The 16,042-nt window shown below is 44.0% G+C and overlaps 2 protein-coding genes across 3 annotated transcripts in view; one reads left to right on the top strand and one right to left on the bottom strand.

Moving 5' to 3' along the window:
* The window catches only part of CCDC27 (coiled-coil domain containing 27), a 31,929-nt gene that overhangs the window by 12,008 nt on the left and 3,879 nt on the right, over positions 1-16,042 (bottom strand). The window lies entirely within an intron of this gene.
* On the top strand, positions 14-14,141 carry LOC125624252 (uncharacterized). Its single transcript, XM_048824739.2, has 13 exons — positions 14-405; positions 1,176-1,313; positions 1,980-2,163; positions 4,545-4,792; positions 5,835-6,009; positions 7,092-7,192; positions 8,150-8,236; positions 8,996-9,124; positions 9,567-9,689; positions 9,797-9,961; positions 11,788-11,955; positions 12,620-12,780; positions 13,844-14,141. Exons 1-13 carry the CDS (start codon positions 342-344, stop codon positions 13,907-13,909), a joined length of 1,809 nt encoding a protein of 602 aa, XP_048680696.1. The 5' UTR covers positions 14-341; the 3' UTR covers positions 13,910-14,141.

The following is a 16,042-nucleotide window of genomic DNA, read 5'->3' as shown; positions in this document are numbered from 1 at the left end:
CCCCCCCCCCCGCCAGCCCGGTGCCTTTGGGATGCGCCGGGGGCCGCTTCAGCACCCGAGCGCCAGGACAGCTCTTCGCGGGGCTCGCCCGGCCCGGCTCTTCGCGGGGCTCGCCCGGCCCTGGAATCCGAACCCTCGGGACGTTTTGAACGGAAACCGACCCCGCCACCTCCGCCACAGCTACCGGGCAGCCGCGGGCCCTGGGCGCGGCGCTTTCCGGGCCCCGATGGCTCGCTGGGCGGCTCCCCGCCACGGGCTCGGGGGCTTGCCCCTGGGGATCGTCTAATGCCACCAGCAGCAGCGGGATGTGAGATTCACACCCAGCAGAGAGTGGACTGAAAATGCTGGGCAAGTGGATCCTCCTCCTGCCGTTATTAGCGACCCAGCTTCAGAGCAAAACCCGGGGTGCGTTATTAATTAGCCGTGGAAGTAAAACATAAATTCTCAGCTCCCAGCCTGGATAAAGTTCAGGGTCTTTCCTACTCCGGCTTAAAGCATAATCCTGGGTGAATCTAGAAGCCTAGAGTCAAAAGTATATTTGAAACATTGCTTAAAAATCTGTCCTATGTCAGCGATTATTGATATGCCATGAATGCTAAATTAGAATCGGGTGGTGGCATTTTACTACGAAGCTGTGTGAAAGCTCTTGCTGAACTGCTAGATTTCCAGAGGGCAAAAACCTTTGTCCAAAGGCTGTTAAAATGTGTCCCCTGATAACACAGCCTTATATGAAGATTTCACACACAAATGGAAAATGCTGCTCATATTAATTCAAATGCAATTTGTTGTTCATCAGGAATCTAGATTTTGTTCAGTTTCAAATTACATTAATTTTTGCAAAGAAACAAAAATATATTTCTGGATTAACTCTATTTAAAAGATAATTAAATTATCAATTTGTGCTGGAGATTCTGTTTTCAGACTTGGATCTGTGGCTCTCCCAAGCATTATTGACCTCATCCAAAGCCCACTGAAGGCAGTTGGAGTTTCTCCATTAATGTCAATGGATCAGGCCTTCTGGGACTTCTTGATTATATCATTCTATCAGCTTTGCATACTATTGATGAACAGGGATGGGTTGGGGGAGGGGAAAGGTGGACCAGATGACCTCTTGAGGTCCCATCCAGCCCTACATTTTTATGATTCTATGTGTTGTAAACAGTCTTTCTTTCCAGATCCATACAAGCAGGAATGCAGTACAAGGGGAATTCAGTGTCATCCAAAGGCAATTTGTCAGCTGGATGAAGTGACAACCTATTTCTATTGTCAGTGTCTGCCAGGATATGAGGGTGACGGCACTAATTACTGTCAAGGCAAGTGACATCTTAGGCTAATTCTGACAGCATGTTTAGGGGACTTCCTTTCAGCAGGAGGAAGTGTGGATCAGGAATCAGGTCTCTTGGATTCTTTTCTCTGCTTTGCCAGTGACTCACCTTGAGCGAGTTACATTACCTCCATGTGCCTCAGTTGACTTATCTATATACCAGTATAATAATGCCTATTTATCTTACAAGGGTCCTATAGCAATTAATTGGAGCTTATTAAATGCATTGAGATCCTTCCATGGAAAGGACTAAAGATGCACAAAGTATTATAGTATTATTGTCGGTAAGCAAAGTGCTGTACTGTAAAATGAAGACTAGGACAAGCCTTAACAAGGACAGACCAGTCCATGTCCATCCAAATATGAACAACCGCCCCCTATGGGCTACCTGTGCCTAGAGGTAACTGCTTATGCTGCTATTGTAAGAGGGAAATTGGTCAGACCTTTGTGGAGCTTCCTGTGTGTGTAATTTTCTGTGTCCAGAGAGCAGCAGCAGCAGCAGAATTACCCAGGCAATATGGCTGAAATGGAGATTGATTTTTGACATCTTCTACCAGTACTGATTCACTAAGATAACAGTAATAAACAAGAGCAGGTTAATGCTGCTTGCCATGATTCTAAAGACAGACAAAGATCTTTGTTTATCCTTTTCTAGAGCCTGCTGACAGCATAACTGTTTTCAATAAATCTGCTTGTGACGGCTTTGGAGAGCAGGTTTGTCTTATCAAAGTGATGACTGGAAGAAAAGTCACTTTCAGAGTCTCTCTTGCTGGGAACCACCAGCCATCTATGATAAAATGGTACAAATTCTACTCTGCCCAAGGACCCCAGTTCCACAGGTATATTTAGAATAGTGCAGATTCCACACCATTATGGATATTACAAGCCTATAATATGTGTAATATAAGCATGATCTGATGCATTCTTACAGGAAATTATCTATTTTTACAGGTGGTGATGTCATTGTTAGGTATGCTGGGGACCAGCCTGGATAAAATAAGAAACAATCACAGCAATGTATAGCTGGAAGGGACTTTGAGAGAATATTTAATTCAGCCCCCTGTGCCACGGCAAAGCCAAGTAAACCTAGACCATCCCTGGCATAGGTGCTGACTCTGTGGGTGCTCTGGGGCTGGATTAGCCATGGGGGTGGGGAATGGTGGGTGCTGAGCATCCACCAGCAGCCCCCCATCAGCTCCCCTCCAAGGCCTCAGTACCTCCTGCCTGCTGGCAGGCCCCACAGATCAGTGCCTCCCGCCCGCCATGAACAGCTGTTTTGCAGCGTGCTGGAGGCTGGGAGGGAGAAGGGAGGACGCACGCTCTCGGGGAAGTGGGCAGGAAGAGGTGGGGCAAGGGTAGGGCCTTGGGGAAAGGGGTGAAGTGGGGGCAGAGCCTGGGACAGAGCCAGGGGTTGAGCGCACACACACAACCCGGTGCTTGGGAAAGTCGGCAGCTGTGATCCCTGGCAAGGGTTTGTGTAACTTGTTATTAAAACCTTCAATGATAGGGATTCCACAACCTCCCTTGGAAACCTATTTCAGATCTTATCTTAGTTTATAGTTAATTCCATGCTCCAGACCATGGCTGAAGTAGCTGAGCAGGACTTACAAACTTTTTTTTTTTTTTTTTAGAAGTAGGAAGGAAAACTGAATTGGTGAGTCCGCTTGCACCTCGTTCATTTCAGAATTAGTGAGTTTCTGCTCTCCAACACCTTGAGTTCTTCTCCTCATAGAACTGGCAGCTTCCCTAAGAGGAAGGTTTCTGCACAGAAGCCTGGAAGCATTGCATGTATCTGGCAAATGGCATAATAATTAGGGGAACCCTCTGGAACATATATTTTTTGGGGGAAGGGCCTTATAACATTTTGTTTCTTCCTCAGTCCCCATTAGCTATACCACTCTTCTCACCCGTTAGCTGAAGGCTGCAGTATTCCACTGTGGATTGCTTAACAAGCAGATTCAGGACACTGAGTTTAGCAATTTTTATAACCACTTGCCTGAACCTTGGCAAAGCTTGAACTGAACTGCTTCTTGATAACATAGGGGGAAATTAACGCCTGCATAGAAGACAGCCACAAAATCTATCAGCCCCTTAAGTCCCCTGTAAATCCTCCAAACTGGGTTTATGTGGGATTTAGATAGTGCCTAGGCCTTGGGTTGGCCCTTTGCATAGGAGAGAATTTCACCTTGAATTCTGATGGATTTTTAATCTCATTGCAATACCACTTTCAACGCTAGAAGGCACTTGAGTGTTACTTAAATTGGTGCATGAAGTATTGTAGCCCTGTGGGTCCCAGGCTATTAGAGAGACAGGCTGGGTGAGGTAATAATAAAAGATAGTACCTCACCCACCTTGTCTCACTTAAATTGCTATCAGTCATTGGTGTGAGTAGTTTATGTGGTGAGTGAGGCTGAGAACAGCTAGTACGTAACAATCCTGTATTTGAAGTTCCTAAGTATAAGTTTAGAGATTTTTTAAAGAGTGTTTATCTGCAGCCGTCAGAGTAGCAGCCGTGTTAGTCTGTATTCACAAAAAGAAAAGGAGGACTTGTGGCACCTTAGAGACAAACAGAGTCTGTTATCATTTAGGGTGGCCAGCCATTTGTTCAGAGCACCATTACTGATCACTGTAGAAATGTGTTTGTGGGAGGACTTATTACTAGTACACCTTTATATATACATGGACAGGTCCCCAGGCTTGGTGGAATAGGACTTTTTTTGCATGGTGGGCTGAGGGAGAAACACACAGATAGCTTCATACCACCTTTACCCTCCAGTGATATTGGGGAGAGGGGCAACTGGCCTCCAGCACAAGTTAGATAGTTAAGTTACATCAGTGAAGAATGTCCCTAAGAAGCCACTCTGCTGGCCAGGTTCACCAGAGCATGTTATTCTTCTTCATTCTCCCATGTTCCTGATGTGTCCCTGGCCTACCTCCAGTTACACCTGATCTGCCCTCTATCATATCGTACAGAGGATCTAACCCACATGCATTCCTTGCATTCTATGTGAGGGGCTTCCATTGGTGTCAATGAGAATTGCCAAACACTGAGGGTAGCATGTGGCTTGGCAAAGATCTGGAAAAGACCAGTCACCATTTCTATTCCCCTCAGCCTGGGATAGTCACTCTCAAATATAGAGTGTATCCAGTATTACACTGATCCTACAATTGATTTTAGCCAAAAAAATCCCATTTGGTTACAAGGACTGTTTCTTTGCAGTTATCGAAGGAGATTGACACCAGCTGCTAACCTGTCCCCAAAGATGGCTCTGGCCAACAGCAGTCTGTCTCTGAAGCTGTTTTCTATTGATGAGAATGATTTTTACCCAAACATGTTCTGGGCTGAAATCCAAGCAAAAGCCTTGCCTGATAAACAGGCAAACATTGAAGCGTATGATTTCACAGACTTTCAGATGTTAAACCCTTCCCACTTGAGGTACTTTTTCGTCCTAGAAAGAATGCCAATAGGTAAGAAATGGAAACTGCTACCACTGTTAACATTAGAAAACTTTGCCATGCTGCAAGGGTCAGTGTGGAAATCTTTGTCAAATAAGACAAAGCTGGTTATCATTTTTGTAAAACCAGAAACATGCCTGGTGCTTTGCAGTGACCATTACATCTGTAAACATCCCCTTAAATGAGAATGGACTAGCCCATGGGTGTTCATCCATATCAGGGCCCATTTTATCAGAAACGGCTGACCTGTACTAACACCCAGCCGATAAAACATAAAGGGTGGCATGCTCTTGAGCTAAGCCTTTTGTGTTTGGGATCACCAGCCATCCTGCATTTCATGAGACTTCCTTTTCCTAGTAAACGAACAGACCCTTTTTTCTTCTGTAATCACCTTCAGAGGCTGTCTGTAGGACTGTTTCTCACCTATAAAGAAATAGTAAACTGTACCTCTTTCTGTGAAGGTAGCACCCTATTTATAGCTATGCCCATTTATTCTGTTGTATTCTTCATTCAATGTTGATTTTAGACTTTCATATCCAGAGAGACCTGATATTTGAGGGAGGAGTTTAAATCAGATTTACATTTACAGCATGTGGTTTTGCTTTTATATTGCATTATATGATGTTAATTGTATGCTGCTTATTAATATGATTATTTTCTAATTCTCTCTACCGCGCCCTGAGTGCTTGTGCAAGGACACATTATAAAAAAATTGGCTTCCTCCATAACACTCTGCTTAGATGCTTGTATGGTACTGATCATTAAAGATCAAAGTACAGCTGGCACACACAGAATCTGCCAATGAACATTGACAAAATACTGTCTCCAGGATCTTTGCATATATTTATCTCCAACTTCATGGAGATATTTATCGCACTTTGACTAGAGCATAAATCTAAGACATTTCATTCAGTTGACTGTTACTTTCCTTGAGGCATACTTGGCATGATTTATTGGTAGAATGCTTTTAGAACCAATGAAAGTTTGGGGGTTTTTTAGGAGCCATCGTAAATGTTTATTGATCTTGTTCTCTGGTTTTGCATTTGTCTTTTAGAGCTTGGACAGTTTTTAGAAGGAGACACCGTTACCATACAGCTGCCTCAGTATCTTCAGGTGTCTCCCTCCAGCTTTGTAAAGTGGACCAAAGAGCCTTCGCTTATGACACTGTTTGATACCAATGCTGTTGTGCTGGCCAACGGGACTGAGGGGATTGAGATCAAAGGAGTAAAGTATGCTTGTAATCTGCTGTACTTTCAGCCTGTAAACTCCTGTTTCCTTCTCAGTGCTCAGGAGTAATGCATCTTCATAAGAATGACCATCCTGGGTCAGACCAATGGTCCATCTAGCTCAGTATCCTGTTTTTTGACAGTGGCCCATGCCAGATGCTTCAGAGGGAATGAACAGAACAGGGCAATCTGAGTGATCCATTCCATTCCCAGCTTCTGGCAGTCAGAGGTTCAGGCACATCCAGAGCATGGGATTGCATACCTGATCATCTTGGCAAATAGCCATTGATGAACCTATCCTCGCTGAACTTATCTAATTTTCTTTTGAATCACCTATATTTTGGCCTTCGTAACATCCCCTGGCAAGGAGTTCCACAGGTTGATTGTGCATTGTGTGAAGAAGTACTTCCTTATGTTTGTTTTAAACCTTATGCCTATTAATTTCATTGCATGATCCCTGGTTTGTGTGTTATATGAAAGGATAAATAACACTACCTTATTCACTTTCTCCACACCATTCCTGATTTTATAACCTCTATCATTCCCCCCCCCCCCCCCATATGCACACCAATATGGGATAAGCATCCACAAGGAGCAGAGAATAAGGCACATGGACTGTTGGGATTAACATCACTTAGTGGTGCTCCTCATACTTTGCTGTAAAAATATTATTTCTTAAATGATTAGGAATAGAAATAGATTTAGAGAAGGAGTAGAAATACAAAGCAACTGTGAACTGAATCCATAAGAAAAATAGCCATCCAGGGGTTCTGCAGCTGTCATAAAACAGAGTGGATCTCTGCATTTTAATCCCCTCATCTCCTATCACCTCTACTTCCCCGTTCCTTCTATTTCTTCCCTCTTGAGTACTCTCCCCCTTCTCTTCCTAAACTAGCCTCCAGTTGCCTGTGGTCTGAGGGGGAGACAAAATCAACAAAATGTCTGAGTTCTAATCTCCTTCCCTGCTCATCCAGTAGGAAACCTATCCCCAGAGTGAAGTCTGAGTACTGTAAAGCAACCTTCAGTAGAAAACCTGAGTGGGAAATCGAGGATTCTCATTTCCTTTCTGTTTTACCTTCTCTCAGGAATAGTGAATTTGGTTACATCCGAGCTCTTGTCTATGATTTCACCCCTGATGTTCCTGGAAGGGTTATGGTAGCCCAGAGGCTCTTCTTCATAAAGAAGGGTACTGAATGTTTTTAAATTTGTGGTGCATTATCCTTAGTATGCTTTCATCAGGATTTGACTTCCATGTCATCTCTACCTTTTTACTTAGATATTCAATACAACCAAATCAGCCAATGCAATATTTTTTTTAAAAATCATTAAAATATTCTATTAATATTAGCTTTGGTAAGACCACTTTTTATTTAAATTATTACTCTATATGCAAATACATATATAGGTCACTTCTGCTTGACAGTACCCTTTTAACATGAGTTCAATTAACTGTTCACCAAAGCTTTTAATGAACGAGGTTTTCCACATTTTTAAAAGGATGCTAAAAAATTGGAGAGGGTGCAGAAAAAGAGTCGCAAAAATAATTTGAGGGCTGGAGTAGATTCCTTACAATTAAGTTAAGAATATGATCTGTTTAGTTTTTCATCAAGAAGACTGAGAGGTGACTTCGCTGCAGAATACACATACCTTTACAAGGAAAATATACCAGCTCTTTAACCTAGCAGAGAAAAACACAAGAAAAGCCAATGACTGGAAATTAAAGGCATGATAAATTGAAATTAGAAACAAGGCACACATTTTTAACAGTGAGGGTGATTAATTATTGGCACAAACTACCAACAAAAGTGGCGAATTCTCTATTTCTTAATGACTTTACCTCAAGACCAGATGCCTTTCTGGGAGATTTGCTTTAGACTTTAGTCAAGCACAAGTTATTGGGCTCAATGCAAGTGTAACTGGGTAAAATTCTGTGGTCTGTGCTAGACAAGAAGTCAGTCTAGATGAGCTAATCGTCCCTTCTGGCCTTAAAATCTGAGTCTGTGAATGAACCAACACCTATTGTGTTTACTATAAAGGGCAACTATGTCTTTTTGACTTGAATAACATGAAATGATTAAATGGATCAATTACTTTACTTTGGCCAGTCTCCTGTTTGTGTCACATGTGCATTTTTCCCTCCCAGATATTAGCAAAATGTGCAATGGAACTCGGAATGAAAAGAATTGCCACTGTAACCCGGGATTTGAGGGAAATGGCGTACACTGTATTGGTAAATATTCATACACTTTGCTTCCTGGAGCATTTTCTCATAATGTAAGCATAACTTAACATAGAAGAGACTGAAGCGTTTGTGATACTGCTGCAGCCATTCAATGCCTTATATATCCATGTAAAGGATTCACATGTGACATCAAAATGCGGCTTGCCTCATTGAAAAGAATAAAAGACAGGGGAGGAGGGTGTCAAGTCCCAGGCATCCATTTCAGAATGTGTTATAAAAATATCATAGAATTCTTCAGTAATGACCCTAAAATTGCACATTTTAATGATTTTTGCTAGTGTTTTAAGCTGCTATTGCAAAAATAGTGTAGCCTTTCTGAAGGGTTGCCTCAAGGTGAGGATCAGAATAAGATTAATCACTCATTAGATATAACAATGAGTTTTGTTAAAAACATCTTCACGCTGTGCCATGCAGCTTGTGAAGGAAATTCAAGGTTAATTCCAGAAAGGATGGGTTTAGTCAACATTCCCTTCCATGGCTGGCTTGAATTCTGTTTTACTGTGATTTTTAAGTGTCTGATATGCAAACATTGCAGATGCAAAAAAGGATTACAGTGCAATAGTGAGATGCACTATGAGAAAGCACCTCTCTGCCATGCTGTTAATGGTAGTGGCTGAAGTTTTTAAAAGGACAAGACACATTTTGGTCCAATAATACTATTTTCAATTATACAGCCTAAGATAGAGAATTAATCAAGTCCATGCTTCTGGGCATCTTCTATCTTCTGACACTTCTTTCTGCTTGAAGATATAGATGAGTGTGTGGAAGGAATGCCCATGAAGTGCCTGCCCGAGGCTGAATGTATCAATAGATATGGATCATACTTTTGTCGTTGCCCACACGGATTCGAAGGTGATGGATTGTACAGCTGTGTAGGTAAAGGAAATGTGAGCTCTGAGACTTGAGGGGTTTTTTTTTTTAAACTGAGTTAGCTTGTCAGCTAATACATTCTGAACAGTAAGTTTAGAAGCAAGTCCATTTTTCAAAGCCTGTATAATTAAACAGGTAAAGAGAAGACTGTGGTTGTGATTTACAGGTACCAAAGAAATGTGCAGAAATTGCTTTTTGATAGGCCAAAAAAGGGCCAGGCAATGAGCCCTATTAAGATGGCTTGGAATGATGGAGGCCTAGGGAAATTAAGTCCCATTCCTACCAAGGAGCCTTGGTCAAGACAGACGCAAAACAACATCTGTGGTTGTTTCCTCATGTCGAAGGTCCTGAATAAAGATACTGTTGTGCTGTAGAAACCTGTAATTTACATGAATCCTGTATAACTGCATTTTAAATGAAAAAATTAGTGTTTTTATTTCCATTCTAGATATAGATGAGTGTGCAAGAGGTATCCATAACTGTAATCAGGATGCTACTTGTCTGAATACTCTTGGCTCCTATTTCTGTGTGTGTCAGAGTGGGTTCATTGGCGATGGCATTCACTGTAAAGGTAAGGAGACAAGATTACCTGTTGGTTACTTACATGTGACTGGGAAGAGGTGAGGCGTGGATGTATTTCTCATCCTGATGTTTTCATCTTTGTCCTCCCTATGGCAGCAAAAAGCATATGGTCCCCATGGTCTCCCTGGTCGGTCTGTACTGTCACATGTGGATACCAGAACCAGATGCGGATCCGCTTGTGCACCCATCCAGAAAGTGGGATGCGTTGTGAGGGACCTTCTGCTGATCTCAAGCTTTGTCCCAATCTAGAACCATGCCCAAGTGAGTCCAAACTCATTCATTTCTCCAAACTCATACAGATTGCTGTATGATTTCGATTCCCTATGCAACATTTGTCAGCTAAACTGTGCCAGTTTGGCATGGGAACCAGAAATTGGGATGTCCTGCTTCAAAACAGACTAAATGAGAATCTCATTTGCTCTCAGCAGCTCTGCTTTTCAGTTCTCTATCCCCTAGAGCATGAGTCCTCACAAAATGATGATCAGTTGTGTTGGTATAACAGGATGGCTGACCCCAGGACCTTGTACAGGAATGTAGGACTCCTTGAGTTCCCCTAGGTGTAGCTCATAAAAACCCTGTCTTAATAGTAATTACCTTGAATCTTAAGTCATACTGGCAGGTGGGTGCAGTAAACTCCAACCAGTGTATAAAGGGGTTCACAGGGTGTCTCTGGCCACAGGGGACTAGTACAGAGGAAGAAAGCCCAAAGAACATCTAAGCTTGGAAAGTTTAGTTTGAGGTTATGTTATTGCTTTCGAATTTCCACTAAAGCCAAGCCCAGGAAGAGGGTGCTTGGATACTAACTCAGGAACTGCTTGCTGTGTTGAGGATGGGAGTAGGGACTCAACCTGTTCAAAGCTGGTTTGCCATTCTCTCCAGCAGTGGAGCCATAAAAAGACAGGCTGTAACAGAAGCTTTCTCACTGACAATCCCTTGTATTATATGCTTCTTTAGTTGACCACAAGTTAGAGGAATTCTTAGGGCTTGATCTGCTGATGACCTGCTTTGGTCTAGTCATTTCCATTAATGCAAAGTGGGCATAAAATATTACCAAGCGAGAATGGTAGTAGCAGTTTGCATTGGGGAAAACAGCTACCCAAGGTTCAGGAAAACTGTGAATTGGGCCCTTAGTTGGCACCTGTAATGGGGTACACTTATCATTGATAGCGCCCCCTGGTGCCTGGGGTCCAAATGAAAGTCCAATTAAATCTATAAACCAGTAACTCAACTCTACTCCTGCACAGTTCCTCTTCTGCTGCTGCTTTGTCACAGGATCCCCCCACTGCCACCTCCTCTCCCTGGGGACTCTGGTAGCTTCCCTTAGGGATCTCTCTGCCCCTTGTGGGCCCTAGCTCAGGGCCCCCCACAGGAGTCTACCCTGCTTTGTGTGGGCCTTCCAGCCTGACTTCTTTGCTTCTCTCTCCCAGGCCTTCCCGCCCTAACCTTTTCACAGCAGGGAGTCACTAATTATCATTAATTATTTTCACATCACCATCAAGTGGGGGCTAGTTGTTAGGTCACTGGCTGAACCTTAAAGGACCAGCCAGCCTGTGACAGCACCTATCAAATAACATGTCATCTCCTGCATTTGAAGGAAGAGATCATGTCAGTGGAGTAGAAGGTGGTCACAGGACAGCATGGATTGTCACAATTAGGACTGTCACTTGGAGGAGCTTGCCAGAAAAATAAGCTGTCCTGAGCCACGACATGTATCAACATGTGATGACGGTGATATTTTTGGTATGTTTTAACATCCTGCGAGTCTATCTCAGAGCATACCCAGTGGCCCCATTGCTTCTAGAACAATGTAAATGTAAAAGCTGAGTTCAGGGCTTCACTAAAAATATATCCATAAGGTAAAGCAGAGACATTTCTGCTGAGAGAGAGAGTGTGCTATTTATTCTGTGACAACATCCTCGTCCTAATGATTATTTTCCATTATCCTCAATGATGTGAATCCCTTTCAGTGAAGTGTATCCTCATGGAATGTGACAAGATTCAACACAAATAGCTGCTAATAGTCTGAATCCATATGGATCTGCCACCTTGCTCAGAGAGATGAGAATGCTTCTGTTTTATTTCTCTAGTGAATGGCCAGTGGTCAGAATGGTCACCCTGGTCAGTGTGTTCTGACACCTGTTTGGGAATCAAGAAAAGAATCCGGATTTGCAATAGTCCTGCTCCTTCCAGAGGAGGTTTGCCCTGTGCTGGGTTAAAGGAGGAAGTCACTGTGTGCAACAACAACAAATGCCCAGGTACAGTAGTTATTTTGAATACTGTAATATTTCACCAAAATATCAGACGCAGATGAGACTGAGAAAGAGATTCTGTTGCATAAGTAATTGTCAAAGGGACTTCAGTACCAGATTGGAGTGTCCCCAGAGCTCTGCTTCCCACCACATCTCTGCTCCCATTTCACCCTACACTGCCTCCCACTCCTAACTACTCCCTTTGTCTCCTCCTCCCATCAGTAGGTGTACATCTTCCTTATGCCTTGATGCTTAGAACAACCACCTTTTCCTGCATACCAAATCTCCATTTCCTTCTTCAAGTCCCTCATTAAAACCCCTTTTCTGTGAAGACTTTAGTTCATTTTCCCCTCACTGTTAAAGTCTCTGTGGCTTCTTGCATGCTAACTGCTGGTCCATGGTTTTTATTCAGATTGCACTGTAAGTTCTTCAGGGCATGGCTACTACATTTTTCATGTTTTGTAAACTGTGATGTACCCGCACAGTACTTTATGAATAATAATGATGCTGCCAGATGAAAAAGTGGCCAGTGGCTTGCATGAAAAGACCAATTTGCAACAGCCCATCTGAAGTTATCTTTCCTGAACATAAATGCCTGAAACATGTAGAAATTAAAAAGAAATGAAGTAGAGAAGCACTGGTCATGATGCTTGTCTTTTCTTTGTCTCAGTTGATGGGATGTGGTCTCCGTGGGCATCCTGGACTCCCTGCCCCATCTCTTGTGGCCTCGGCGTGGTGAGCCGATCTCGACGATGCAATAATCCTGCCCCAGAGCACGGGGGAAAGAACTGCACTGGACACGGATATGAGGAAGGTTCTTGTGGATTTCCAGTAAGACATAGATCTGTAGGATAATGGATTTTAGAATATTCCTGTCAGAAAGAAAACAGAGATCTATTATCACTGTTGGTAGAACTTTAAGAAGGTTCAGAGGAGCATCCAGAGTTCAGATGCTTATTGAAATGGACAAAATGGGTTTGAATTAGAAGAATGGGAGTGTTCCTCAAACAATCAATAGGAATGAAGGGAGAAATCCTCCCCAAAAGGTTGTTCTGACTGTAGCCTAGCAGCTCACTATCAACCTGATCCTGAGATACTCTTGTGTTGAAGCCAAAGGGAATTGCTGCTGTTTAGGATCGCTCAGAAATAGGCCTTTTATAAGGTTTTTTGGAACTGTCAGGTCTTAATGTAAGCAAACAAGATAATGACATTTCTAGAATGTCTGCTTTATAATGCATTTCAGTAGAACTCTATGCATGTTATATTTTTCTGTTTATTCAACCTCACGTTTTTAAATAATGACTAACATCTAATTTCTATTAAATTTTACTTCAGTCACTCATAAAGGGCAGAATTACTCACAGTGTGGATCTTGGTTGCCTATACTATGCTTGTTTTGATAGTGGAAATTCCGTTGATGTCAATTAAAGTTTCAGATGTAGAAATTTCAAGATGACCAACTGCACATATTAAAGAAGAATCTGACCTGATAAATTTCAGAGTAGCAGCCGTGTTAGTCTGTATTCGCAAAAAGGAGTACTTGTGGCACCTTAGAGACTAACAAACTTATTTGAGCATAAGCTTTTGTGAGCTACAGCTCACTTCATCTCTGAAACCTGTCATTATGCAAGGCACTGAATTTAGCCGTATGGAGTGGAAATCTATCATCTTCATGAAAAAAACTCGTGGAATACATCCGATGAAGTGAGCTGTAGCTCACAAAAGCTTATCCTCAAATAAATTTGTTTAGTCTCTAAGGTGCCACAAGTACTCCTCTTCTTTTTGACCTGATAAAGTTTTTCTTCTAAATGTTTCTTTTGCAGCATGCTAAGAATACTGCATTAGAAATTCAATCCTTGCCACATAGTCTGTCTCTTATCTGTTTTATTTCTAGGAGGATTTTTGCAAATACCTGAAGCGACCATCTGAATCCATTATACCAGGGAAACTGATCCAGTAATCAGTCTAAGGAAGTTAGTGTGCTGAAAAACTATTGAAATTCGGTGGCCTCTAATTCACTTACATGCCTTTGAAAAGTCCAGCTGTACTGAAAAGTTCCAGAAGAAACCTGCCTCAATAGCAAACTTATAGTCATAGTACTTACTGGAAAACACACAGTATTGGTGTTGGAACCAGTGTAGTGTACTGAATGCTAAGGCCTATTGTGTTCATGACTTTAATAGAGAATAAAAGCTGGGCACAAAATGAAGACTTACATAATTACTTTTTTTGCTGCGAGGCAGAGGGAAACTTGTACTATGCCTTTGAATAAGAAGCTAAACCCCAGTAAGCAAAAACAGTGAAGCCAAGGATGGGGGAAGGATGCCAGGGTCCAAGACAGACAGAGAAACCAGAAGCATCCTTTTGAGAAGTGGGACATAAAGCACTGTACTGTCTGCAGAATTTACAGATATGATAAAACACCCCTGTCACTAACACTGTATTTATGGCACTGCTTCATGGGCAGGGATGGTGTCCCTAGCCTCTGTTTGCCAGAAGCTGGGAATGGCGACAGGGGATGGATCATTTGATTACCTGTTCTGTTCATTCCCTCTGAAGAACCTGGCATGGGCCACTGTCAAAAGACAGGATACTGGGCTAGATGGACTTTTGGTCTAACTCAGTGGTTTGAGCATTGTCCTGCTAAACCCAGGGTTGTGAGTTCAATCCTTGAGGGGGCTATTTAGGGATCTGGGTTAAAAATTGGGGATTGGTCCTGCTTTGAGCAGGGGGTTGGACTAGATGACCTCCTGAGGTCCCTTCCAACCCTGATATTCTATGATTCTAGTATGGCCGTTCTTATGTTCATTTACTTTTGGTGGGTGATTCATTTGGCACTATCCCTCCCTCGCATCAGCCAGGACACCAGGTAGCAGTGACACACTGAAGACAGTACCCTTCTACCCTGGATCCCCTCAGTCCCTCTTGGGGCACGTGTCAAGAGCTGCAGCTTCGATCCTTTCATGTTCTTAGGTCAGGTTTTTGGGTTTGTACAACTTCTGTATGGATTTAATGAAACAGGTACAGTTAAACTGATACCATCCCCTAGGGTGTATGTAGTGAAGGTGCCACAGGACTCTTTGCCGCTTTTACAGATCCAGACTAACACGGCTACCCCTCTGATACTGGTACCAAAGGTGTTTATATTAGTTCATTTGGGCAAATGCACTGTAATGTGCTCACTGACAGGCACCTTCATACTAGCATGAGTGTGGCCAGGCTAGGGGGCTGCACAAGGATCAGTGTAACACCCTCTGCCACCCACCCTCTCTCACAGAGCCATGAGTACAAAATCTGGCTGTAGGCCAGCCCTGGTTATAAATCACGGAGGAGGTGTGTGTATGTCCAGGGAGAGCAGCCCCTGAGGGGTGGGGCAATGCCTGAGAAAGGTCAGGGGAGCAGTGTCAGGGGGGCCCCCAGGCCAGTTGTGCCTGGGGAGGAGGGTGTAAAGGGGACCAGTGCCAAGGGGTGTGCGTGGCTGGGAAGAGGGGCAATACCTGAGGGAGGTCAGAGGAGCAGTATGGGGGGGGAGGGGAGCAGCACATCAGTGGGATGACTGGGGGGAAACAGTACTGAGGGGGTAGCGGGGGAGAGCCGCAGTAATTGGGGGGGATTGGGGGAGCAATGTCAGGGGGACAGCAGTAGCTGGGGGGGATCCCGGGGAGCTGTGCTGGGGGGGTGTCCAGAGGAGCAGTGTCTGGGGGGGCAGTAGTACATGGGAGGGGGGGTGACTAGGGGGAAGCAGCACTGAGGGGGTGTCAGGGGGAGGGGAAGCAGTAGCCGGGGCGGATTGGGGGAGCTGTGCCAGTGGGGGGGGGGTGTCCGGGGCAGCTGTGCCGGCGGGGGATGACTAGGGGGAAGCAGCACTGAGGGGGTGTTGGGGGGGGGAAGCAGTAGCCGGGGCGGATTGGGGGAGCTGTGCCGGCGGAGGGGTGTCCAGGGGAGCAGGGGCGGGGGATGACTAGGGGGAAGCGGCACTGAGGGGGTGTCGGGGGGGCAGCAGTAGCTGGGGGGGATCGGGGCAGCTGTGCAGGCGGGGGGGTGTCCAGGGGAGCAGTGTCGGGGGGGGCAGCAGCACATGGGAGGGGGGGTG

Source organism: Caretta caretta, chromosome 18, assembly GCF_965140235.1.
Source record: "Caretta caretta isolate rCarCar2 chromosome 18, rCarCar1.hap1, whole genome shotgun sequence".
Classification (NCBI taxonomy): Eukaryota; Metazoa; Chordata; order Testudines; family Cheloniidae; genus Caretta; species Caretta caretta.
The sequence above is the reverse complement of the archived record's forward strand: the minus strand, read 5'-3'. Positions and strand labels throughout refer to the sequence as shown.